We start from the raw sequence: 26,800 nt of genomic DNA, 5'->3' as shown, positions 1-26,800 counted from the left end.
GGGATCTACTGGTCTGAAGCTACAGAACAGTAGTTCTGACATCCACACTGAATAAAGTGGTAAAATCATAATAAAGCGAAACCAGGAGCGACAATACAAATGCAGTACACTGTAGAAGAATCAGCAGAGCTTTTGTTGGAGAAAGTCTTGCTTCCTAAACCTATTACAAGTCTTTGGAGAAGTCAATGAGCATACGGACAAGGAAGACACAGCTATCCCTAGGTAGATCTCTGATCTGATCCTATGCAGCCATTTTCATAGGTGCTCACCAGCATCTTGACCTGGCCAAATATTAACTTGCTACAGAAATTGGCTTTCTGTGATCACAGGATATTTCGAAGCAGCGGTCACGCTAGGCTTGTAGTGCGTGCAGATGACCATATTAATCAAGGATGACTAACTAACTACACATTGACACTCTCTGCTAATGAATCTTGTCAGAACCCGACAGAAGGTAAAACTGGAAAACGCTGAAGATGAATCACAGGAAAGAGAAGAAACATAATCTAAACATATAACACCGCTTCTTGGTTTTGCCAAGCACTTAAAGACCTAAATCCAAAATTACTGCATGAACATTACTGCCATTACATCGTGCTATTTGGGAAGTTATGTGATCATATTCCAAAAGACTATACTACTCCGCTCCAGCAAGGAGGCAAACATGGTATATACAGACAAAGTCTGTAACTGGTAGGGTAGCAGACCACACAAATAACTTGATATACTGACTGTATTTAATCAGGTAGACCAAAAGACTTCATGTACATTTGGTTTAGTTTTAGATAGTTTCCTCTGAGTTCTACCCTAGTTTCCTTCACAAGCAGCTAGAGGAGGAAGAGGAAACGTTAAGATTATGGCATTTGTATGGGATTCATGCAACCTGATTTCAAGCATCATCTTTGACTTCACGTGCAACCTCTGGTGAATTCCTTAATTTGGGCCTGTTCCTGCAGAAGGAAGTTTGAGGAACATATCTGCTAATACTGGTAAGGCTCTCACAATGCCTGGTGCAGTTCATGACAGCAGATGCCAATCCAGGACAGCCCAGCTTGAGTCTCGTCTCCCTTCCCACAAAATTTCTTCTCACTCTGCACATTTCCTGCCCTTCCCTCCACCAGCAGCCACCCTCACCAGATGCCCTGGTGAATTATTCAGGGCACTAAGCTGTAGTTGCATGGTTGGACTCTGCCAGCTTAGGTTCCCGAATTAGTTCGCTGCAGGGTTGGAAGAGCACCAGTGCCAGCACGTGGGAAGGGTGGAAACACGCAGCCTGAGGAAGCGGGCAGGACACAACTATGGCAGCACCAGTTTAGATCAGCTTTCAACTACTGTGGGGATGGAAACCGCACCCACAGCCACCTCCCAATACTGCAGTGACCTGAAGAAGACAAGGAACTCAAGGAACTGTCCAGGAATAGCAGAGTAAAGTACCTTTTTTTTTTTTTTTTTTTTTTTAAACTGTCATATAAGAAAGTCACTTGTGCTGGTTATAAACCTACAGGTCTTAAATTTGGACAAAGAGAAGCAGGGAAGAAAGAGGTCCGAGAGACGGAGACAGGAAAATATTGAAAAAAGAAGGTTTTAGAATGGATTAGGCTTTAGTTAACAAAATTTTACCCTGAAAACCAAGTACTTATTAGCAAGCTATCATGACTGCTATAATTTCAACCAGAAATTTAAAACTTTGCATTTACTCAATTTTAAAGGGTATAAGCTGTTAATAATCTGTGAAGAATCCATTTCAACAGGACTATTAAAAATGTGCAGTTTCTACAGCTGAAATATTGACTGACCAATAAGCTAAGAGATCTAAATACTACAGCTCTAAATCTAATGCATGAAACAAGTCTCTTTTTTTCTCCATCACACATGTCTATTCAATTTTCAGAGCTAGCCATGAATGGTAAACTAACAGTAGTGAATTTAATGCAGCCTATACAGCAGATGGGCGTTTCGTTCACACTATGCCTTGCTCCCTGTGAGCCCAACAAGAGGAGGGTGCTGCAATCATCTCCTTTCTCCCAAGACTCCTGATATACAGATCTCTTCTTCACTTACCGCAGAAGTCTTCAGGCAGTCCTACAAGTGCCACACATCTGCTCTACTTTGGCACTGTGTTAACAGCTTTCCTTCCTTCCCTCAAGCTTTGGAGGAAGAAAAAAAGGAAGAGGGGAGAAAAAAAGAAAGAGAGAGAGACAGAGAGAGCGAGCGAGCAAGTGCACAAGCAAGCAGCACAAAACAGGAATGCCATGCCCTGTAGACATTAGTAATTTGGTATCCCAACTATTTGGAACAGCAATATTAACATAGTATCAATATACTGCCCACTAGCAGACAAGGTATCATGACATGCAGCTAGAAAACATCCTATATACTTACAACTCTACAAAGTAGGAGGAAAAATATACCAACTGTTTGAAGTGGTGGAATCATATGACCTGGGGAGGGAAAACTGATCTTTGTCCATTAAAAAAAACACACACAGTTGTGCTGAGAGGGAAAAAATTTATTGGTCCTTTAGATTTCCAATGACTGCTTGCATTACGTTTAGCAAATTCATTCAAATATTACATACAAAGGATATCTTTTCTTCATTTGCAATGTTAGAGCTAGCTTAACATTCAATGGAAATGTAAGGAATAAGAGCAAAACATTTTTAAATTATTAGTGAAATGCTTGATTATTTTTCCCTATGGCAGCAAAACACTTAAAAAGAACCAAGTTCTGTGCTCAGTACCCATCTTCCATGAAGAGAACACCCCCATACTCACAGAAGGCACTTGAAATTCCTGGAAGTTGGGATGTCAGGAGGAAAAGGGACTGGCTATCATTTGCATAACAATATGCTTGTTTTTAAAACGAGTGTGATACGAGTATAAATTCTAACAGCCATAAAGCATTAACATACAAAATCTTAGCTGGACATGCTAACTGCAAAGGACTGCAAAGCTAGAGTACAACAAATCCTTCGTGTCACTGCCAGCATTACTCATCATCTCCACCACAGAGGAGCAGGAGTGCTTTCCTGTAGTCCCCAGACGTATCTTTCTGTTAACATAATAGACCAATCACCATGAGTCACAACCACAGAAATGGAAAGAAAAGCAGCAGCCGAGGAGGACTCCAGCAGATTATCCTGTGGATGTCCCACCCACAGGAAATCCACTTGGATGACTCTCCACTCAGGAATGATGCAAGGAAATTCTCTGCCTCTTATATTACGAGTTATATTTACACAGACAGACTTTTAGAAACACTAAAAGCTTCTGAAAGCTTTAAACTCACTTTACTAGAACTGCACTACCTATTGCATATTAGAAATCATTCATGTGCAAGTGAGAGAGACCAAACAAAGGAGAAGCCCGCAGCAGCACCACAAAACAATGGCCTTTAAGTGTTCAAAGTGCATCTGCTGTCACTTAGAAAGGGCCCCACCCTGCTCCCTAGACCTAAGGGGAAACTCTGCCACAAACTCCAGTGGATGCCTGTTGGGGCCTGACTGACAACGTTAAAAGCAACGCAACCCAGAAGAACAGAGAGCATCAAGTAAGGAATAAGAACAGAACAGGGTAAAGAGCAGTGCTAAAAACAAACAAACAAACAGAAAACACCTTGAAAATTTTCCTAGGGAAAAAGTATTTTGGCTTCAACTTTACAGCAAATACGTAACCATCCTGTGACAGCTGGCTTTGGATTTCCTGCTCGCTCTTAACCTTCCTGCTTCTTCCCATCCACTCAGAGGATATTATGATTCAGATAATGATTCTGCAGCGAATTTGTTTCTCTTTTGAAACAGCACAAAAGGTTCCTCATCACAATCTGAGGTTGAAACTACAACCTCATGATAATACAAACTCCCAACCCCAAAGCTATTTCCTCTGGTGCCAGCATCCTCTCCAAAGCTCTGAAAATTAGAAGGAACCCAGTCAAGAAAAAGTGAAGCAGCAGTTAAGAATGGAAAAAGATGAGTAACGATGATTTCATATGACTGCGTTTGTTTTCCTAGAGAACACTGGAAAGAAACTTTTAGCTTTTCATAGGAAGCGTCTTCCACTTCAGTAACACTATGTTACTGCAGCCCAGTCAACACTGCTCCGAGTACGCCGTGTTGACCAGCTCTAAGCACATCTGCCCCCCACCATAAACTTCTTTCAACAAACAACAGTGGAAACAACATCCCAGTTGCCTCTAATTTCTCTGACAACAGAACAGCAATCTTACCTGAATCATTTGATGCAAGGATTTTGCAAAATTCTTTCTGAGTTCTTGTCTAATATCCAGCAGATCAATTTCACTCCTTGAAACCATGACTCTGATCAGGGTCTCATCATCAGTGCCAGCCCCCTAAAAAGAAAAGTTTAACATTACAGTATGAGTTTGTTCTGGATAGATGTTGTGATGAAACAGCAGATACATACGATCAGGGTGCAAGAAGAAAGCAGATGACACCTCAAAACCTGCGTGAGATTTCTACTCCAAAACGGAGAATATTTCAGATAGTATCATAACACATTCACACCACAGCGTGGAGAACAGAGGACTGACCATGCAAAGTGCTCAAAGCCCTGGACTCCTATAAAGTGGCGTACCATCAGACCTCTTATTTCATGTTTTATCTTCATAGGCTTCAACTCTGAATGCTCAGACAAATTCTGAATAATCCATTTCCAAGATTATACAGTAGTATATCTGACCACCACAATCAGAATCACAGGGGTGATTCTTAAATTACCCTTTCAATCAACCACAGCGGCTTCTGGAAGTGCATACATAAATCCTAACAATGACTAATGGAAAGCATGTAAATTATTGTACAGCAAGACACAGGCAGAACAAACCATTCCACAAATTATCTATCTGTCTATTATGAAAGTGAACTTCATAATAAGCCTTTTCCAGCCATGCAAACACGCTCCATTCTTCTATTTGACTTTATTTCTTTAGAAGTTTGAGTTTTGTGATGGGAAGCAGTGCTAGACTAACACCCTGACCCCTCCTGCTCAGACAAGTCAGACTCAAGGCAAGCTGAAGCAATACAAATTTCTACATATTGTTCTGCTAGCGCACCTCAAGGAAAGGCTTGGCAGAGTTTCCCTAATCTCCAGGGCCACTCAGTCACTCAGTTCTCAGAATGGGTGTAATATTCTTGGATTACAAGAATGGGTGTAATATTCTTGGATTACATCTAAAAAAATGCCCTAAAGCTGCTCAAAAATTATGCCAAGAGTACAGTGGTTTCCGAGTAGAATTTGACATTAAACACGGTAGAAGTCAAGATCTGCCCCACCTAATCATGAAAGCAGACTCAGCACATGAGAGTACATTAGACTCAGTCATGTCACACTGATAAATTAGAGCTGCAAATTCTCTGCTGAAGTTATAAATGATAGAGAGCTTTCTCGTGTAGAGTGCTCAAGGATTGTTATTAATAAAATTTAAAAAATTGGATTTCACCAATGGACTGATAGAGAAAGCAGACCCCTCATAATAGACAGTTAAGAGATTCCTAAACCCATAGAGAAAGATTTTCTATTGCATTCTTGAAAGAAGCAATTGCTCCTCATACAGTTCAGCATACTAATATTTTATATTTTCCCATTTGAATCTTATTTTACACCGATCTCTATAAAGCAGTAAAGCAGCTTTTAACAAAATTAAGCTATCATTTCATCTCTTTCCATTAATTCTCATGCTGACACCTCATCAACATAGCCATCTGGTGACAAATATTTCAAGTGCTTTTCAGGAAGGGGTGAAGGGGGTAAGCCTTCAGAACTTGCATGAAAACTCTTTCCTAGTGTTTGACTTAATATTAGCCAATGTGAGTTACAAATACAGTTTGCCTTCTTATCTCTTCCCATCTGAGGGAAGGCAAAGCCATCAGAGAAACAGCTGTGTAGCTGACAGGGTTCCCATGAGGTCCCCGTATGGAATCTTTAACCATAAGTCTTCACTGTAAATTGTTTAAGTTCTTCTATCTTCTCTGGCAAGTTTCCTTTGCTTCTCAAAATGGGATAGATAGCCCTTAAAATGGGTTTTAAAGCTAACTGCAACTCCAGTCTGTAAATACTCATCTCCAAAAGAAAGATCCATAGCACAATCTGCATTTTGGCTTTTGGTCATCTTTCCTTTCTAAATATATCTACCACATAAAGATACTGTAGTCTTTATTTAGCTGAACATGCTTCGTGGATCTAGCCAGCAGTTTTCCAGCATCACAAGATCAAGTTCAAAACTAGCTGTTCAAACCAGTGTTTCCTGTGAAACGTTTAGGGTCCAACAAACTTCCACAACGAACTTGAAAAGCTTATGAACTCTTTGTAGCCTGTCCCAGATCTACAGCCCCCAAAACCTTTTGCATAAGCTTTGTGACACAATATCCTGTTGCTATTTGCAGTGAAAGAATAGATGAAATGGAGAAGAACTGTAGCTGGAAGAGAGGAAAAGTGATGTATAGAAACCATATATTTACCTTCATAGAATAATACAGAGTCTCGGCGAAATAGGCAGGAACACTTCGGATGCATTTCACTAAAAAAGACCAAAAAAATTAATTAACGATTGCTATTCAAAATGAAGGATAATCTTTTTCTGGCAAGATAAGGTAGCTGTGTTTTTTTCCGGATCGCTGTCTCCAGTTTGGAAAATTAAGTTTACAGGTAACTAACTCCTGCTACAACTCTTTGGGTTCTTAGGATTTAGAATGGATCATGTTTTTATATTAGAAAAGAAACCTTGCTAGCCAAATTCTACCACTGGTTACAAGTCCACTGTGACATCGTCTTAAGTGAGCTGCCAGGAATACAAACGAAGGCAGAATTTTGCCTCACTTTCTGGTGCAGGTGCACATGGCTGCACAGCATGGAGTTCACCCCCTCACACCCACCCACGTATTAAAGGAAGAGTAAAGGCTTATTTTCTAAATATAAAAATAGATCCCAGTGGAATGACTTGAGAAGGAAGCATGTCTTCAAGCCACTTATACAGCTGTAGTTTAAGGGGGCTAGGGAGTAAATGAAAAAAGGTCAGTCCTAGATCTAGTAAGACAGTTAATTACCAACTGCCAGAAGCAGCTTCTCCAAATCACCAGAGGTTTCACGGTCAATGGTTTCTTCAATTTGAAAGCCAGAAATAGTCATGTATTTGTCAAACACTGGAAAACAAGAAAGTGTACATACAGTCACATGTATAGCTGCTATTCCTCCCAGCATCCTCCTCAGTACAGGTTAATTCTATCTATACCTCACTACCCGCTGTTCAGATGCTATTTTCCACTCAGTCTTCCCTCTGCCCTATTTTAAATATCTATTTCCTACCGAGTTGCTACTCTATAAACTATTCAATGAGAGGGTGCGGGAAGGAGAGAGAAGGGGGAAAAGGGAAAGTTGTAGGAAATGACAAGCATTTTTCCCAGGGAGCAGCTATCATTGGCCGGAATTTCAGCTGGCACCAACAGTTTATGGAAAACAAGAATGATGTTGACACTATCTAATGGGATCGGCCACCTTACTTCCACAGAAAGCTCTTCCCCTCCTCACTGGGCTACTACACCCGATTAACTGTGTGCAGACAAACCGTCCTATTGGCAGTCTATTCAAATTCTGTGTTCATGAGTACCTATAAGACTTGGGTTTTCCCTTCTTTGAAATCTTGCATTTCTGTAGTGCTAAGTAAACGTTGGATGCATCAAAACAAGCTTTAGAATTACTTTAATGGAAATAGTGGTGAAAAATTAAACAATGAAAATCACAACCTAAATTTACTTTGAAAATTCAATGAGTACAAAGATAAAGGAAAAACAAAAAGACTGAAGAACCAAAGCAAAACTTTCTGATCACTGTTTCCAAATGCCTAAAGAGCTTGGTAAAAAACACTTATGAACAAGGGGGGGGGGGGGGGGAGGAAATCTATTGTCTCTTTATTAACGCCTAATAAAATATGCACCTATAATAGGGTTGATATTTTCAGAACTGGATCTCCATCAGATAATGGTGATTCTTAACAGACTTTCAGCATCACTTCTTTGGCATGACCTCTTTCAAAAGGGGGGGGAAAAAAAAAAGCATCCAGAAAGACACACTCCAGCTGTCCCTCAGTTCTATTGCACCACTCCTTCAAACAGTAGATTGGAGCTGCTTCTTGCTATGGGGAAATAAGTTATAGGAGACAAAATTACATTTATTAGACAGAGGGAAGAGGTGAATAAAGGTTGCTGGGCTTCACAAATGCAATAGCAGAAACAGCTTTTCTACTGTTTCTACCAGCAGCTGGGGAGCACAGAGATTTCAAGCTGTAGTTCAGTTATACTTGAACCATATTTACCTACCCCTCCTTAAATGGGAAACGCTTCGGGTTCCCAAGATGGTGATGAACTTTTCTTCATCTGTTCCCCATTTCAGCTCCCCAGCCCTAAACAAGACCTGTTGTAAATTCAAGAGATTAAAACTACAGCATTTGTTATGTGCCCACACACCCTGTTGAAAAGCTCCAGTTGTCTCACTCTAAGAAGCAATAAATTTACTAACAAGTTATACATTTTTTTAATCTCTTACTATATATACATATATATATATAAAAATAATTGACTTTATAAAGGAATAAACAATACATTCTGAAATTGACTGTGAAAGCATTTACATGAATAACACTGTCCTAAAATTTACTGTGCACAAAGTCCCTTTTGTAAGTGTGAAGCCTTCTGGAACTGTGATAATACAGGAAATAAAATCCATTCCTAATGCTGTTTTTTTTTTTTTCCCTTTCAAATCAGACAGGCCAAACCTTTATTCTATGACGACTTATGTCAATGGGAAAACCATGCTGAGCTGGCCAAGAAGGAAGTTTTCCACAAAAAGAAGGGTCAGATGCATTTAGATGCTCTCAGAAAAAGGATTTTTAGACTGTTCAATTCTTCACCATAGGAAATGATATTGATAACAAATCATTTTAGAGCACATTCACTGCTCCTCCGGCAACTCCCTCTTCAATGTGAACAGCTATTTGGACACAAGCAGCCTTTAGGAAAATGAAACACTTCCAAAAATTGAGATAAATAATAGAAAAATCAGAAAACGAAATAAGCTCCTTTTCCTGAAGCTCAGAAGACTTCTTCCAAATTGTGTGCTAAACACATTACAAGGAGAAATATTTGTATATATTGTAGCATATAGCTTTTTTGGTAGTACTTAGCTTTTTTTTTTTTCCCCCCTCGCTCCTCAGTGAGCAGAGGGCAAGCAAATAGAATCTGTATTCAGACAGTCGAATATTTTCTTGAAAAACCCACACAACCAAATTTGCAGCACAGCCACACTCTCAACCATCTGTCTGTCTATGTTGTAAAAAAACTGAATGCAATGTTATGAATTTCCTATTCATGTTTATCCTACAATCCTACCCAAAACGCATTTGGTATAACCACTGCTGGCTCTTTTTAACATTAAAGGTACAAAGCACAACAGCCTGGATAAAGCCCCTGTACTTAGTCATTGCAAGGATATTTCCAAAAAAATTTGCTATGTTCTTTGACTGACTACCAGTACTCTCCATCCAGTAGCAAACTGGAAGTCCTGCCACAACATTTTACAAACTGCTTGAATACATTTCTTCGGTAACACTGGAAATTTATGCACTTTATGCAAGTTCTAACAGTGATTAACATCTAGATTCGGGCCAGATTTTATACAGCTAGTTATACTTTCCTACCTTTAGTTCCCCTGGAGTAAAGCACTGTTACAAATGGAGAGTTTTAGAGACAATATCTTAGGTCTGAAGCACGCTCACCAAGCCTGATCTCACATGTTACTTGAAACGTTTTCTTAACGGCAAGTAGTAGATCTCCATACATTCTCCCACCATGACACATAAATGTTCTTCTTCCAAATTAAACCACCAATGTGGTTTAGCGGCTTTCGTAAAATGTATTCTGTTGAATGATGGTTCAAATATCTGACAAATCTATCCAAGTAAAGAGTTTTACAACCAGGGATATGTATTTATTTACGAATAAGTTAGAAACAGATGATAAGCTAGGTGCCATTCATGTGGATCTTACCAGAAGCAACAGTTCATAACTGTAAAAACAGCTAAGACTTTTCTTTTATTAGCTTTATTAGTGTTACTTTAAATTTTCACATGCCTTGCCAATATGCAATATTCAAAAGATACCTCGACTTCCACTGTGCAATATTTAAAAAGTACCTCAATTGCAAAATTTAAAACAAGTGATATTCACAGAATCTCTTCTAAAAAGTTTAACTTTCTCCTTCAAGTATTCTCAGAAAAACCTTACGACTTCCCTGCATATTTGTACTGTCTCAACTGCCTTTTCCCCAAATCCTTCAAATTAATGCATGTTTAGTGATCACAGACAAAAACATTAAAAAACACCATTGAATAAAAAGGTTGCTCTCTAAGGTATAATACTCTTCCCAGATTATCATATCAAGATACAAACATTTGGAAGCCAAAAATATGGTCTTATATTTGCACTGTCATGTACCTCAATTCTGAGCATCTGTAGCTGGCCATAATTAGAAAGTTATCTGAATCTGTTTCAGCTATGTTAGGTGTTGAATGTAAAGATATCATTTAAGAGAAACATGACAGAACACTTCTCTGTATGGGTCCCAGCTCAAGCCAAATGCACACAAACCCCAGAGACCATTCAGAAAATCAGGACATTTTCTGCACATCGGTATGGTGCCTCCTAAATTTAGATGCAGTTTAACTTCTATTAAAGAGGCCAAGAAGAATCTATCTACAGAGGCCTGTGGTTCACAGCTTTCTTCAATTATGTAAGCCCAGCAGCTTCATAAACAATCTAGTTAGTGATCGAGCATTTGTCTCGCTAATTTCAAGTCTCTGGTTTCCCATGGGCTGAAAATTTTAAATTTAATAGCAGGAGAATTATGCTTTCTGGATTTCCATAACAAAGGATAGGCCTGTGCTGGTAAGATACATTTTGCCAATATCGCTCCCCAACTTGCACTGCTATCAATAAAATGTTTTATTGATCTAGTATTCTGCTTCTCTTCCCTCTCACCTTTTCTGAGCAATCCATATATTATGTCATCTCAGTTGACAATCTATGAGCACAAATGTCTAGCTCAGAGCTATCCAACATCGCTGAGATGAAACATTCATAAAACAAGCTCTGTAATCAAACTGCTGAAATACTAACCATTACTACAACTAACAACAAAGCCAACACAATCCAGCGAAAGACTGCATCGAGGTTGCCAGCTTTCTGCTGGTATTCCTCTTCCTGTCTGGAATACAGGCTTAGTAATCAGTGACAAACCCTTGGAAAATATTCCACGAGGGCAACAGGCAGGTTCCTAGAAACTCTTTGGTGGCAATTCTGGGACTGTCATGTGGTTACAGTAAAGCAAAACATTCGAAATATTTTCTCTTTTTCATATTTCACTATCTCTAGAGGCATCTCCTACTGAACAGCGTTAATATTCCTCTGGCTATTACATGACATGTGCTAAGTAAGTCTTGAAATCAGAAAGAAGCCCAAGTCAGTTATTAAGGAATGAACTCTCTGAGTTTTCCAGCAGGTGGTCTCTGACTATCGTAACTCAGCATCCATAAGTCTTTCTTCCAGTGACCTAGTCACTGTGCTATCTAGGCACCTCATGAAGTAATAAGCAAAACAGGACACAGTTTACACTAAAACGTGGAAGTGCCCAAAAGCTTGATCCCAGTGTTTCCACTTTGTTCGTCCAGAATGCATAAAAACGCAGCAAAATGTATTTTAAAAAAAGAAACACCAAAAACTTCTTCCCTCACATCTGTGTACTCTCTTTGCAAGACAATGGGTAAAAACAGCCTAGAGGGAAAAAAAGAAATCATTCACCCACCTGAGCATCCTGCTCAACAAGGCCCTCATCAACTCTGCCATCAGGATCTCTATTCGCCTAAAGAGAATTTGTAGAAGTTATTACACTGATAGTCGAATCAAAAAACAACTAATCTGTTATGTTCAGCCTGTAAGAGTTTCTGTGAGAAGTCAATCTGTAATGTATCTTCTCCAAAATGAATCTTATTTTTCCTTCCTGCTTGCATACAGTGTAATGAAATAAATGTTCTGTTCTCCCATTATCTTCAAAACCAACATGCCCTCTGCTATACCGACATGCATCACAGAAGTTTTTCAGGCCAGTGCTGTGGAAATGGCCTATAACAGAGCTTCAGATTGACCCTGTCAAATTAGTGGAAGTTATTCAGTTTCAGAACCAATCCTGCCTGTTGCCAAGGTCTGTCTAGAATTCCAGGACAGTAAGCAAGAAGTGTCAAACATGAAAGCAGAAATGAAATAGTGAGCAGGAGTAGGTATAATTTCAGCCAGCTTGCTGCACACCACAGCAGTGGCAGAGCCCTGCAGCCCAGCATTTCAGTGTCTACTCTACACATACACATATAGATACTGACCTGCAGCAGGACCACCAGCAGTCTCTGAAAATGGCCTGATGTTTCTCCTGTGATCTTATCCTCCAAGTTGGCCTCATATTCTGAAAAAGAACAATACCTATTCAGCACCTTGCAGGCTCCCTCAGGACTTTTATGAGGAAAAAAAGGAAAAGCAAAGAGCGTATTTGACTCACAGCCTGTGGAATCATTTATCAGAAATATCTTTAATAACCCAAAGACACACGTCTACCTTCACTTATAACCTAACATTATTGTAAAAGAGAGGCAAAAAGATAGCATCTCAAACCTCGTATCAGGAGCTGATTGCCCAAAATATTACAAAATATAGAGTGCTATAAACAGGTCAGCTCCTAAAGGAACTAAAGGGCACACAAATCAGCTGTTACGCTGAAATACAGTAGCCTAGTGAGTGGGAGCCCAGAAAAGCCTCATTTTGCTTGCAAGACTTAACGGCATCAATAAGCTTTGTCCTTGGGAACCCTAAGTTTTGTCTTGAACGTTATTCAGACATGAGAATTTATTGCGTGGCAGGAAGCTGGATAGATACAAAAGAAATAATGTGCCGAATTAAACACTGGCTTTAAAAAAATAAATAAATACAAATAAATTACAGAGGGAAAACCCATACTCCTGTGGATATTTCTGTGGTTCAGCTCAAATCTAGAAATATGCCAACTAAACCAAAAGTTGCACTTGCTTCAGCACAAATGCATCTGAACACAGTGCTCAGCAGGAAGCAAAAAACATGCTTCCATTTCTTTACGTGGTGCCAGTTTCCAATCACTAAAATCCCATTTTGGTTAAAGGGATGAAGATAACGCGTGGAAGAAAAATAGCTGAAGGAATTCTAACTATAAATCATAAAACATTAAATTTTACATCCCAGTTAGAGCTGTAAAATAAGAAGGAATTTAGTTTACAATCCAAACCCCAGACTTCTTACAGTATGAAGTTTCCCAAACCAGCAGAACAAAAATTCCAGTTGCTGGAAACACCCCTTGGTTCACAGATGGCCCTTATTTGAAATAGGCATGAAAACCATATTGAGAGACTTGAAAGGAGAACCCAGAGGTTTATTTTCTACTGAATTTTACCTCGTAGATAAACCTGTTTTATGTTCTGCACTTCTGCGGGTGTTCTGGAGGCAAGAATTTCAGTCAGCACTTTCTCATTGGTTCCTGCTCCCTAGAGGGAGGCAAATAAAAATCCATTGATAGATTAACAAAAAGAAGATGAGCATTCCTTTACACAATCACAAGCACGAATCAGCTTATACACCTGGACTGCAGAGAGAAAAATCATTTTCTTCTTATCTGTTATATTTTGGGAGCATTGGAAATTAGATTTTTCATCCAGTTTTGGATTGATTGCTTTCAAAACCAAATCCACGTTTAAGGCCCACTACTATGGGTTTCAGATGCGGCCTTCCACATTCAAGCGCACACAGATATAACTCAGTTCTTTGCTATTACAGCCAGTGACATCAAGGTGACTGAATGTGTACAATGACGGTTTCCATCTTAACTCTAGTTCACATGCTCTCTTTCACTCTCTAGTACACACACAAATGTAGAGGCACCCAGGAATGATCCTCACCCTTATATGAACTGTTATGTTTACATCCAGCCTGACACGCTGCAAACACACTTTTTACAATAGAATTGCTAATTCAGGCACTCAGATAGTTTAAGTCACTGCTCTATAATTACAGGAGGGCACAAGAGACACTTCCCAGTTTTGCAAGCATAAAATTTACAAAAGCCAAGGCAATCTCATGTTTCCACGTGTCAGAATCTACTTTGCTTATAAGAATAGGCATTTGCTGTTTACACTTCAAAAGGAGTCCTTTCAAAAAACAACGCTCAGTTACAATACTGTGTATATTTTGCTGCAGTATATTATTCACAATTCTCCCCATAAAGAATATCTGTATGCTAATTCTCTGCAAATATATTAAAAAAAAAAAAAACTACCAGACTACACACGTAATGCTTTACAAAATACAGATTGTTTTAAGAACACGTCTACTGAACAAGAAAAGCAGGCCTAGTTACATTAGTTATAATCTAGGGAGCCTAAGCAGCAGCAGTTGTGAAAACAGATAGCACAAGCTTCAACACAGACTTTATGCTCTTAGCCAGAGCGTTACCTTGCACTGAAATCTGTGCTATCAGGTTGTCTTCTTTGTTGCTACCCACCTGAGCTGAACTGCAGCTAGTATCAACATCTTTTCCTGCACAGATACATTCTCTGAAATCCTATGATCTCATGCGTAACATTGTTTATTTCAAGTGACGGTTAACAAAAACACTCTTGTTTCACTATCTCTGTTTTCCCTCCCACACCCGTCTGTTCCCTCATTTCCCTGTCAGTCTTCAGCTCTTAAATCAACAAAAGGAGTTTGGGGATTCCCCCCTCCCCCCTTTTAGTCAACAGAGCTTTACTGGTTTCTTTGTCAGGTGCTATCTCCCCTTTCCCCATGACAAAGAGGTATTACAGAAAATTCCAGAATTCAAATTTTCTGTTATCTAAGATACTATTTGCTGGGTCATAGGTTCATGTGCGCTAGTTTACACAGTTGACTACAGTCTACATATTAACCAGGTCGTCATCAAGGATCTTGGGAGCTTACGCATAAGTGCCACCCAACCAAGCACTAGCTGACACAGTGTCAAGTTCACCGTCCCCTACATTAATCAACAGGTTCTGCAACCAGTTCAGGGACATCCACTTCCTGAATGCCCACAGACTGATGATAGCAATCAGATGTGACAGAGGAAAAAGTAGGAAGGAAAAAGATCATAAATTTTCTGTTTACCTCTTCTTCCCCAAAAGGTACCAAATGCATTAGCTAAAGAGAGAAACGTTAGAACGGTAACACTGACAGGGTTATCAGTTCTTCCCTTTGTATAACTGGAGGCAGCTTTTAAAATGCATTCCCAAAAAAAAAAAAAAAAAAATTTGGTCCCAGACATGAGTTTTACACAAGCATGCTAGCTCATCATTTTTGAAGGTAGACCGTACTTCATCAGGTATAAAAAGCTCTCTAGCTTAAATAATAGTCAACAACAGGCAGCCAAAACCCACACTTTAATGAAATGCCTTGAACCAATTTGCAGCCGATGCATACAGCTGCATAGCCGAACCCTGTGTCGCTCACAACGAAACATCTAGCGTACACCAAACTTCAGCACTGCACTTCAGCAGCAAAAAGGATTAGTAACACACACAGACTCATTATACCTACATTAGAAGGAATAAGTCCCACGCTACAAAAGTTGCAATGAACAGAGACAGTGACACTATCCTCTTATAATTATATATAGTTTCTTATGAAAATTATTTCACATAAAACATTACACAGACTAGATTTCTCATATACTTCTAATAAGCTATTAGCATAAATAAGAAACTAATTAAAACCATGGCATTAACCATATTAGCAAGCGTTAGCATAACTTTCCTAATTGTAAGAAGAGAAGACTTCTATTAGCATTCCTCTTACCAACAGAAGGTTCATACTTATAAGCAACAAAACAAGAGCAAACATTTCATATAATATATTCATGCCCTTCCCTCAGTCCTCTTACCTTGATGGCATGCTTCAGTGCATGAGCATCAAAAATGTATGCTGGTCTCATCAAAGATACCATCAAGGTTTCAAACTTGCCAGTAAGTTCTGATTTCAGGTCATCTACAAGATCCTAATGCAGAACAAACACAGTACTGTAATGCACAAGGATTAAACGTTTCAAATGGATGTCATGCACGTCCGCAAGTCAGAACACACTGGAGATGCATCAAAAAACACAAGAAACAGGACTCGTTTTCATTTTAACTGGCACCTGCACTGAAATAAACGTAGCCGAAAGTCTAAGAAGGACAAAGAGAAACATATATAGGCATTTGGTAAACCTGAGACATATTTTGGTCTGTAGGTTAAAAAAAACTGTGATCTTCAGAAAGGTGGAATGATGGGCTTAAAACAGAAACAATATACAGCTACATAACTCATATCAGCAAATAACAGAATCTGTCAGAAAGGAAAGCAGGTTGGAATGGCTACTACCAATCACAGCCTTTTGGATTTGTTTGGTAGCTAATGCTAATTGGGACAGAGGGTTCATCTGTTTATATATATGGGGTGTGTGTGTATATATATACAAATATACACACACACACACCAATAAATAAATTGTGTAAACCCTAATTGCTAGCTGCACTTGCCATTGAAACAAAGGTTAGCCAGTCAAGATGTTAAAGGATCCAGCAATGCTTGAAGAGTGAAACAAATCCCCTTTGCTTTAAACTACCTTATGGCTTTATCTACCAATATACTTGGCCTTGTCCTCTCCTACAACATTAGGTAGCTATAAAAACTGACAGAAACCAAAGCGCTACAAAATCCTTTTACTGCTGTCACTTCACCCTGTAGATCAAAACCAATTTGTGGCATCAAAACATTGGATGATTCCTTCCATACCAAGGATGAGGCCAGTACTAGAAGCATGATAACAGGAAACTACAGGAGGTTTTGCACAAAAACAGATCCAAAACATCTATTTGAATGACATATGGAAAAAGAAAGTCACAGCACATTACTGAGATAATCTAAATGAAATATTCTAACCTAGCCAGCAACTAAGGAATTACTGGGGGGAGGGGGGGGGGAAGAGGAGACAGTAGCAAAACTAGATTTTCTTCAGAGAAATTTTTTTTACAGATGTATGTGCCTCACAGTTCCAAGTGATCATCATAGGCCATATTCAGCTCATTTCTAAATTAATTCTTCTTCTTCTCACCCTGCCAAATAAGGTTTTAAAGGCAGATGCAATTTCTTGGCGCTGACTGTTGTTTCTGCTGGTAAGGATCTTCAGGATAGTGTCTTCATCAGTCCCTGAATTAGAAAGAAGGAAACCAACCCATTAAAAACATTTTCTAAAAACAAACAATAGCGGCACAAACTCAGATGGTAATGAAAGATATTTTAAAAATAGCAATTCATTGACAAAAAGCAGAAGCATTTAAGTAACAAATGTCACCACACCTCAAGCTGCACATCCAGGTTTGGTATTCTGCTGTAGTAAAACAATGGCTGGAGGACCCACGCATTGCTCTCGGTCAGTACCCTGTTCCAGACATTGCTCCAAGCACCCCCAGGCACCAGGTAAAACATGTAGTCACAGTCTGTATTTCTATAAAGGAGCCTTGCTTTCAGGGTCTCCAAGGGATTTTTTTTGTTTTTTTTTTTTAAAGAATAAATACTCTGCCCCCTCCCAGCAAAACTCCATCCAGTGACCTTAAATACCCGAGAGCATGGAAGTATGGAGCTATTTTCATTTTATATATAATAGTTTGCAAAGTAGTCCTCATAGCACAGTATCTTACTAGTCCTACTTAATTTGTCAATGGGCTGAGGTGTATTGCATTTCCTCCTCGTGCCCTGTTTATTGCAGCAGGCTTGAAAGAAAGTAGCAAATTAGCATCTGTGAGTACAGGGAAGTTTTGGGTCAGAAAGCTACAGAGTGAGTTTACAGACCACTTGCTAGTCTACATTTACTCTGTGTGTTTGTATTCTTTATACACGGTAATTGTAACAGAGCTTACTCACTTTCAGACTAGAAGGGGCTGTCACACATTTTCCAAGTACAGAGCATCTAGCTATATGATTCTCTACTGTTTTGCCCTGTAAATTCACAGTCTAACTCACTGTGCAGTCTAATCCTTGTGCAGACAAGCCCGCGGAGTCTGAAATTTTAAACTGGGAACGTGCAAACCGCCTTCTTTTTTCCCAGAAATAAACACCCTTAAGAACAGCACAGTCAGAACTAGGACATGCCCAGACTCCTGCAGTCCTGGGGTTGTCACTCCGCAGCATGTAGACACACGCCCTACCCTCGTTTGCTAATATAAAAAAATAAGTTCAGACAGGATGTTTTTCAAAGCCAGCTAATGCAAGAGTGAGAGCCCTTTTCTTTTCATAAAATTAATTATTCTTACCCATTCCCTTCATTGCCTTACGAAGGGCTTCTGCATCAGCTCTGGCATCAAAAGGAGAGAAAGCCTTCACGGTGCCTCTTGTGTACTGGGGGAAAAAAAAGGAACAAAGCCATGAGATAGGTGATATTAACACCTTTAGTCTCAGCTGACGTGCAGAGTACTGAGAACTGGACCCCAAGATCCAAAAGATACTAGCATTTTTCTTGCAAATGTCTGTCTAAATAGCTCTCTGTAGGTATGTAAACATAGCTCTCACTAGAAAGGTACCACTATGGTTTCATTCAGCAGTGGACGTGCTAAGTTCAAGTCTTCTTATATAAAGGTAGTTTGCAGAATTGGTACTTAAGACATTGAAGCCTGAATGCAGAAAGTGGCTAAGGAAATATAATTTATTAAAGTGATTTGGGGAATTAGCTGGACAGAGCGTGCATGCTAGGAAAAAAACCACACAAAGATCCAAGACATGCTCGGAAATGAGAAAGAACTTCCTTTCCTCAAGAAAAACTTACTGGACCTCCCAACCTGTGTCATACTTTGATTTTTCCCGTCACACTGGAAATGAGATCCACTGAATTTTACAATGGCTTTCAGTTTTTCCATCACGTATGTTTTGGCACAAGTACTTTTTGCTCAAGTGATTCAGCTTCCTATCACACTGGATGTGAGACCTACTGAACTTTGCAATGGGCTTCAACTTTTCATTGTGTATTTTTGGCATAAGCATCTTTTTACTCATGTGATCCAGCTACATTTCTCTTAGTAGTTTACAGCTAAAAAGAAATTACCTTTCAAATATAAGGATAAAAAAATCTAGGCATCCAAACACAGAAATTATTAGGTTTCCATGGAACATAACTCTTCAAGGAGTTTTTCTTCCGGTCAAACACAAAAAGATATTCATCACCCTTACAGAAGGCCTATCTATATTTAAACATGACAGTTTAAGAACCTGCTGTGCTACACACATTTGCAGGCTACTTTAGATTTTTCAATTGAGCACCGGACAAAAGGGGAAACAGCTGGGGTTTGGGAATAGGGAGGTTTTTCTAACAGCTGGCAGGAGGATGAGGGAGATTTCTTGTAGACATTCCTGTAAGAGGTAGCAATCAGTACAGCCAGGGCATTTTTCCACTCACAGTGCAGAGAACAGAAGGAAGTGCCAAGACACCTCCTCTCCTGAGACTGACAGCAGATTATTTCACAGACACCGTAGCCATCTGGCCTCTGTGATGCAGCCTTTCCCTCAGGTTAGCAATTTCAGCCACACAGTGCTTTTGTTTCAAGCCAACGTACTCCTCTAGGCTAGGTCAGCCAGAGGAGCATAGAGAGAAAACAGCTGGCAAGTACTAAACAGAAACTGCTCTGAAGCATTGCTGCCTCTCAGGCCATCTGTGTGTTACGGCCATCAGAGAATCTCTATCCTTCCCACTGCAGAAGTAGTAATGGGTTGGTTTGCCTCAGCCATATCTCTGAATTTCAGAGCATAAAGTATCATGGCATTTAATAGCAACAACATCCAGCACACTCGAGAGACTTGACAATTCCCCTGGAATGTTCTGTTTTTCTCCTTACAAGCAAGTTCTTAGGCAGTATTCCAAATTTTAGCATAGCAGTATGTACTTACTGTTTTTTCCCTAGCTAACTCCAAAGACTATCATGAAGAAACCTCCAGGATTTGGAATCAAATTTACAAAACAGAATTTAATTTGGTAAAACAGAAAATAAAGACTAAAAAGCTTCTATTTTCCTTCTCCTCCCTCGTTACTCTGCCAGTCAATATAGGGTTATTTAAAAGGATATTTCCCAATGATTTGTTTCATATCATCTGTATAAACTAACATGACAGAGCTACCACAATTCTCCTTCGGAAATGACCCTCTGGTCAACAGGTCTCGCAGAGAATAATAGTTCTTGACTTCTGAGTTAAAACTGAGTTTAAATACTAAATGTTATATTAAAAGCCACTTTGTATCATCCTTCTTATTTTTGTTAACTAGGAATCCTTCCACAATTCTCATTTCCAAAGCATCTTGTGAAAAATCTCAACATATGTTAAGCTTGACAAACAATTCTTGAAATTCTTTTGGTGCAGCTGTAATCTGAAAGAGCTTTCTCAATGTCTGGGCACTACTTACACTCCCTTCTAAGCAGTGCGGATTTTGGTTACTGATATTCCACAAACATCCTCAATTAGCACTTGAGCTGCACGTAACCTGCAAACCAGATATACTGCTGCAGCTCTGGCACGCAGAAAAATACAAATCCATGTCACCTGGGTACCGCCGACATTGCAGCTATAAGAGCAGACTCTCCAGCTACGCGTGCTGCCCTCGTCAATATATGTTAGTGCACACAGAGCACAACCACCAGCAGTGATTGTTAGTATAAGGTAAGCTTAGATACAGCTATGTGGGTTGCAGTCAAAGCTACCGTCTAAAAATAGCTTCAGAAGCAACATCTGGGCAGATGTGACACTGACAGGACTTGTCCTGTCACTGGGAAGTTGTCAAGCCATCCCTATCTTGTATGTGACAAACCTGCTCCTCTAGCTTTTTAGAGCACTGCAGTGTGACCCAGTAAACAGGCTATGGGAGGGAACAGTCGAACACACCACATTTAATAACCACAAATCCATCTAAAACAACCCAGGAGCATGACTGTTAGTTATTCCGGTCCCAGTTGCTCATCTGCAATATCAACAGACAGTGGTAGGAAGCTCTGCAGTGGTAACAAAGTCAGTCTGTGGAGGGAAGAGCCATCTCATCTTTTCAAAATATAGCACTTTTTGGCTAGAGAAAGCGAGGGCAAGCACCAGTCCTAAATCATCATCACCACCGGAAAAGACCTTATCTCAGAAACTAGAGGCTGACTGTGTCCACAGAAGTCAACTTTCAACCACAGAGAATCTGAAATAGGAGCTCCGAAACAAATTTTTCTAACAAAATAACAGATCTATACAACTGTGATTCTGCTTTTCAGAGTTTCTGACAAAAGCCAGGCGCTCACTTATCAGACAATTAAGATATAGTTTCCACATTAAGTAGAACCTCAACCTTATCAAAACAAACCCATTCCTGCAGATGGATCAAAGCTTCACATCTGCTATGATGTCCTTATCTAATGTAAAGGACAATTATTTAACATTTGTTTATAATCTTCATATCTTTTCATAGAGTTAAATAAATGATGATATTTTTAACATCTCTAAGAATGTGCCTTGCCATTTATGCAAATAGATACATAATAACACCACTGCCTCATAAGACATTTTTATTTTGGTCATTAAGTTTCTCACTCAGAGCAGAACCTAAAGCATATCAATGGAACAGAAAATATAACAGGCTTTGATATTAATCCATCTGTAATCTAGAATGATCCCTTACTAATGACCAACACTGTACACTGCAGGTGGTAAAATATGAAGAGAATGACAACAGGCATGACCTCAAAAGAAAGAGTATCTCATGATTTTAACACCAAAACCTAACCACATTTTCTTTTCTTTCCACGTTCCCAATACACTGCGTGTTGTTAAACACTCATGTATAGTGCACAGACAATTTGAGATGATACACTAAACAGCAACTTTCATTTCTTCCAGAGACCTACCAACAATGGGACCAATGAAGCCACTAGACAGACAAAATTAACTTGAAAAGGAAAGGCAGAGAAAACAAAAATAGTGAGATTTCAAAGAAAGATGATCTAGCTTTAAAACTCATGCCCCTCCAAATGATGAAATTAATGTTTTCTGTTTGTTCTTGTTGTTTCTTCTGCCAGAAGGACAAGATATCACTTGATCAGCTGAGTTTTTTCCAACCAGCACCTCAAAGCTATGTCAATGTCTCCCAATAGACAACATTGCTTCATAATTTGATGTCATGTGGCCACATATCCTGGCAACAGCACTATCTACACTATAATCAACAATAGCCACTTAACTAGGTTCCTTTTTATTTTTCCAGCCAAGCAGGCAAAGAGATTTCCCACCCACGAGATACTATGTTTAGCCCCGTTAAATACAAAGTGTTCATTATTAGGGAACAAAAGACCACATTTGAACTGATTCAGACTTACTCCCAGTCATCCTTGTTCTGTACCTACTCACAGCAAGTCCTTACTAGCCAGATTTCCTGTACATGAAAAACTATCCCTTTTCACTATGCTGCAGCAACAGAAGTTGGGTCTCATCTCTTCACTACTGGAAAACCCAGTGTCTATTACAGCACAGGTGGTATTTGACATCAGGTTTTTTTTTTTTTTTTTCCTCCAAATCAGACATATGTTTACAAGACAGCACAGGAAAATGGTGGAGCGAGTAGTGGGAATGGAAATGAAGACTGCTTTTCAGCATGTAGGTCAACACACAGAAAAGGTATGCTATTTTGAGAATACAGAGAAGAGCCTAGAAGCTCATATGCTGGAATAAATGAATGATTCCCTTAAGATTTCTTAGATAAGTATAGCCATCTCGCAGATAAAGCACAATATAGTATTCATCAGTAAACTGAAAGCCTCTGTGGCCATTAAAGATGGGACAGAGATCCCAGAAAACTGCTTTAAAACTGACATCATACAAGAAATATACATCCATTTCATGACATCACTGCTAAAATTTCAACAGCCAATAGAATTAAATTATATAGTGAATGGATGCACACAGGCACAGAGCGGGTGTGTACGCAGAACTATTTTAAAGACATTTCTACAAAACAACTCTCTAAATTTAGTAATGCTTCATATTGTCCACGTAAAGGGAAAGAATAAGTGCTGGTTAGCAGACTATATTCACATCTGCCCTACTAAATTTAAATTCCTAACAAAAGATGAAATTACACAACATCTGTGTTGAACTCTGAGTCACTACATCAGAGATACCAAAGGGGGGGGGGAGAGAGAGAGAGAGAGAAAAAGAGATGATCAAGGAACAGCAGCTTATGAATCCATATGGAAACATCTGCAAAAACACTCCAAGAGTCTGTCCTCGCAAATAATCCCAATGAAGACAGTGGACCTGTCTAGGACCCAATTCTGCACTTGCCAAAAAGTGCGTACTTTCGAATGTCAGAAATAATCCTCTAGAGCAATAATGGAGTTAGTGATACCACTCTTGTGCTCCAAGTCACATGTGCAAATTGGCATAACAGGAACCGCAGATACGGTGCTCAGCAGCCACACCTGCACTGCCAACAAGCAATCACTTCCCAGCAATTTACAAATGGACCTATGAAATGGTCCTAACTTCACTTCCAGGGAAAAATTTGAGAGTAGCATACCAACATAGATCAGTTCACTACATGCAAGCCCACCAACCTGCAAGCAGAAAATACTCACGCTGCTTTGTTTCTAGATTTTTGAACTAGCAAAGATCAGGGGGTAGAATTTCCAAGGCAGCCAGTTCATCAAGCAGGAAGAGCATGTCACAAACACACCTCTGCATTAACAAAGACCACTGCAGATAAAGATGCGTGAGAAAACCAAGTGGCTGAAGGGAGACATGGAGAGACCAGTCTGCTCAGCACGTTACGCCACACCACAGCTTCCTCACAAAATGAATGGATCCTTTTCTCCTGGCAGTGCAATACACAAAATCCCTCAGGACCTTGGGGGGGGGGGGGGGGGTGGAATCTTGCCACTCCTGAGCAAGAGAAGTTACTTCAGTGACTGAGACTCCAAGAATAACTTACCTTTTTCAAAGGTTTTATTCTTCAGTGACACATCTAGACTTAACTGGACTTCCACACACTGCACTCTTGGTTCTGTGCTAGTCTGTGCAGCTTTTCTGAATTCTGAACCTTTAATTGCCTGTATAAATAGCTACTGTCAATTAATACTGAACTCTTCATAATTAACTGGTATGTATTTTCATTTTGCGGGGTTACCTCATGGTGCAACAAAATTAAGAACAGAAAATAAAAACTCTTTGCATGCAAAAGCATGCAATACACCCGCCATGAGGGGTAGATCTTATTCCTGATGTCTGTTTGTTTTTGAATGAATTACAGGCTACAAAGCCTTAACACTCTCACAGGTTTTCACTGTCACATACAGGCAGAACGTTACTGAAGTCAGTGGAAAGCAGTCCTCCAAATGAGGAAATTGGAAGGCAAGACCTATGCGGTACAAGACCCCATAGTTCCGATGACTTCAGCCCACCACAATTTACCACAGCCATCAACTCAATCCAAAGTGTTACCTCAGGCAATAGAAAACCCTGCCATGTGAATACAAGAATAACTGGTTTATGCTACGGAAGAATGAAACATTCCTTTTACAAAGATCAAGGATTAAAGTCTGTGTCTACGTGGAATAAACTGCAAGTGAATCAGAGATTTCTATGTTTTTAGAAAACAGAAGTTATCTTCAAACCTACAAGTGACATTACACATACCGCAGCAATAAAAGGTTGTCCAGGTAGATCAGTCTGGCCAGATACCCTGCACTGGCATGGGTAAGGTTCCCTATTTGCCAATGAGATACATCCTAAACAAGTCAGGCTAGGTTAAAAGAAATCCCCTTTTGTATCCCCCAAAAAGCCTAGTAAGGATTTAGTGGAACCCTATTAAAACTAAAATGCCCTTTCTTTTAAATTAAGAAACCTCTCTTTATTTAAAAACTAAATTCAGATATAATACAAGTAAATACTCCCAGTAGTATTAAAACATCACTAATATTAAATCATTCGACTAAGTATTCAACTAACTATTAGTTATTTCAAACTAAAATAATAAAACTACTGCAGTGTTATTGTGCAATTAGCCAGACCTTTGTAAAGGCACTCACAGCCATTTGACAGCTTTCTTTTCCTACAGCAGTACAAAAGCAACAAGCCATTCAACTTTTATTTTACTTTGCAGCATGCGTTGGTGAACACATTTGATGCAACTGTAGAAACCAACAACGCAGTTTGACTCATTCTCCAAGGCTTCGTTCAGGCTCAAACGCAGCAACAGCAGCATAAGGATTGCAAAGGAAAACGTATCAAGAGAAACAGTGTGGTAGCTGCAACATTTTCCGAGGGAAAAAAAAAGGGAAAAGAAAAAAGAATAAGAAAAAAAGAAACTGAATTAGATAAGGCAAAGGAGCAGAAGGTAGCGCGCAGCCCTGAGACGTGGCGCCTGGGCTACCCGAGCTAGCCTCTGCCGACCACGGCTGTCCTGCCCCGAGCGGAAAAGGAGGAGGAACACCAGAAGAAGAGGAGGAGAAAATAATTTCTCTCTTCCCTCGGCCAGTGGAAGGAGCCTCCACCCAGGCATAATATAAATACACGGCACTGAAAACTTGGCTAAACTAGTGGAAACTGCCGGAGAAAGCTATGCCTGATGTGTACCTCACACGACCAGCTGCTTTCCCCGTCCTCCTCCTCCCGGCGCCTCCCGAGGTCTGGGGATGGGCCGATTTGAGGGAGGCCAAAAATAAATAAGCGAGGGAAAGAGTAAGCGCGAAAGGCCAGGCAGAAAGTCGCGGGCCGGCCCGCAGCGGTCCCGGCCGGGGGCAGGGGCGACGCCGCGGCCGTTAGCCCGCCCGCTAGCCCGCCGCCGCGGCCGTTAACGGCCGCCCGCCTCACCTTCGCCATCTCTGGGGTCCTCCGCGCCGGGGCCGAGTCTGCAAAGAGAGAGAGACAGTGAGTGGCGCCGCCGCCCGCCCCCGCGGCGCCCCACCGCGGCTGCCGGCCCCTCGCCCCGCCGCCTGCGGGGCGCCCCTCACCGCGAGCGGGTCCGCCGTGCCGCCGCCGCCGCCGCCGCCCAGAGCCGCAGGAGCACTGAGGCGGGAGGGCAGGAAGGAGCCGGCCCCGCCGCAGCTCGCCCCACCCGTGGGCCGGGCCGGGCCGGGCCGGGCCGGGCCCCACCCCGGGCGGCGGCCGCGAGCCCGGCGGGGCGAGGGCAGCCCGCGGCGCTGCCCGGGGAAGGCCGGGCCCGAGGGGCCATGGCGGGTGCCCGCCCGGCCGCTCCGCTCAGCCGCCGTGCGTTTTGTGGCCGGCCAGTCCCGCTCCAGCGAAGCACGCAGCGGCAAGCGCAGGCGGCGGTACCAAAGCCTGAGTACGTCGGGTGGTCACCTTGAGGTGACTGATTTCTCCTCCGTCTCTGTTTTGCCAATAGCAGCGCATAATTAAAGGTTTTGTTTGTTTGTTTCTAGCAACAAACTTGTAGGAAACAAAATGGCATGTGCAGAGAGTCTTCAAGGGGTGCGCAAACCCCCTCCTGCTGAAATCAGTGAAAAATCCCTCCCCTCAATCACAGGAGGGAAGGGAGCCGGGTCCTGGGAAAGGGAGCAAAGTGAGCACAACGCTGGAACCGAGCGTAAAGGTTATTATTGTAGACTATCAGTAAGGTAAAAAGCATTTTATGCAGGATCTAAGGGG

The 26,800-nt window shown here is 40.7% G+C and overlaps 1 protein-coding gene across 4 annotated transcripts in view; it reads right to left on the bottom strand.

The window, feature by feature from the left end:
- Positions 1 to 2,494: 2,494 nt before the first annotated feature.
- ANXA5 (annexin A5) overlaps positions 2,495 to 26,800 on the bottom strand; it is a 57,414-nt gene continuing 33,108 nt past the window's right edge. For 3 of the 4 annotated variants that reach the window (XM_068941666.1, XM_068941665.1, XM_068941668.1), the window contains exons 3-14: positions 26,006 to 26,043; positions 18,439 to 18,523; positions 17,241 to 17,335; positions 16,029 to 16,142; positions 13,533 to 13,623; positions 12,439 to 12,518; positions 11,868 to 11,924; positions 8,330 to 8,423; positions 7,061 to 7,156; positions 6,476 to 6,534; positions 4,225 to 4,347; positions 2,495 to 3,051 (exon numbers count right to left, since the gene is read on the bottom strand). In XM_068941666.1, coding sequence (XP_068797767.1) covers positions 2,989 to 3,051; positions 4,225 to 4,347; positions 6,476 to 6,534; positions 7,061 to 7,156; positions 8,330 to 8,423; positions 11,868 to 11,924; positions 12,439 to 12,518; positions 13,533 to 13,623; positions 16,029 to 16,142; positions 17,241 to 17,335; positions 18,439 to 18,523; positions 26,006 to 26,014 — 966 coding nt within the window. In that variant the 5' untranslated portion in view covers positions 26,015 to 26,043 and the 3' untranslated portion in view covers positions 2,495 to 2,988. Of the gene's footprint in view, positions 3,052 to 4,224; positions 4,348 to 6,475; positions 6,535 to 7,060; positions 7,157 to 8,329; positions 8,424 to 11,867; positions 11,925 to 12,438; positions 12,519 to 13,532; positions 13,624 to 16,028; positions 16,143 to 17,240; positions 17,336 to 18,438; positions 18,524 to 26,005; positions 26,044 to 26,145; positions 26,285 to 26,800 lie in introns of those variants that run through there. The other variant, XM_068941664.1, reaches the window with a different exon arrangement.

This window comes from Struthio camelus, chromosome 4, assembly GCF_040807025.1.
Source record: "Struthio camelus isolate bStrCam1 chromosome 4, bStrCam1.hap1, whole genome shotgun sequence".
Taxonomy (NCBI): domain Eukaryota; kingdom Metazoa; phylum Chordata; class Aves; order Struthioniformes; family Struthionidae; genus Struthio; species Struthio camelus.
This window is presented reverse-complemented; position numbering and strand designations above follow the sequence as displayed.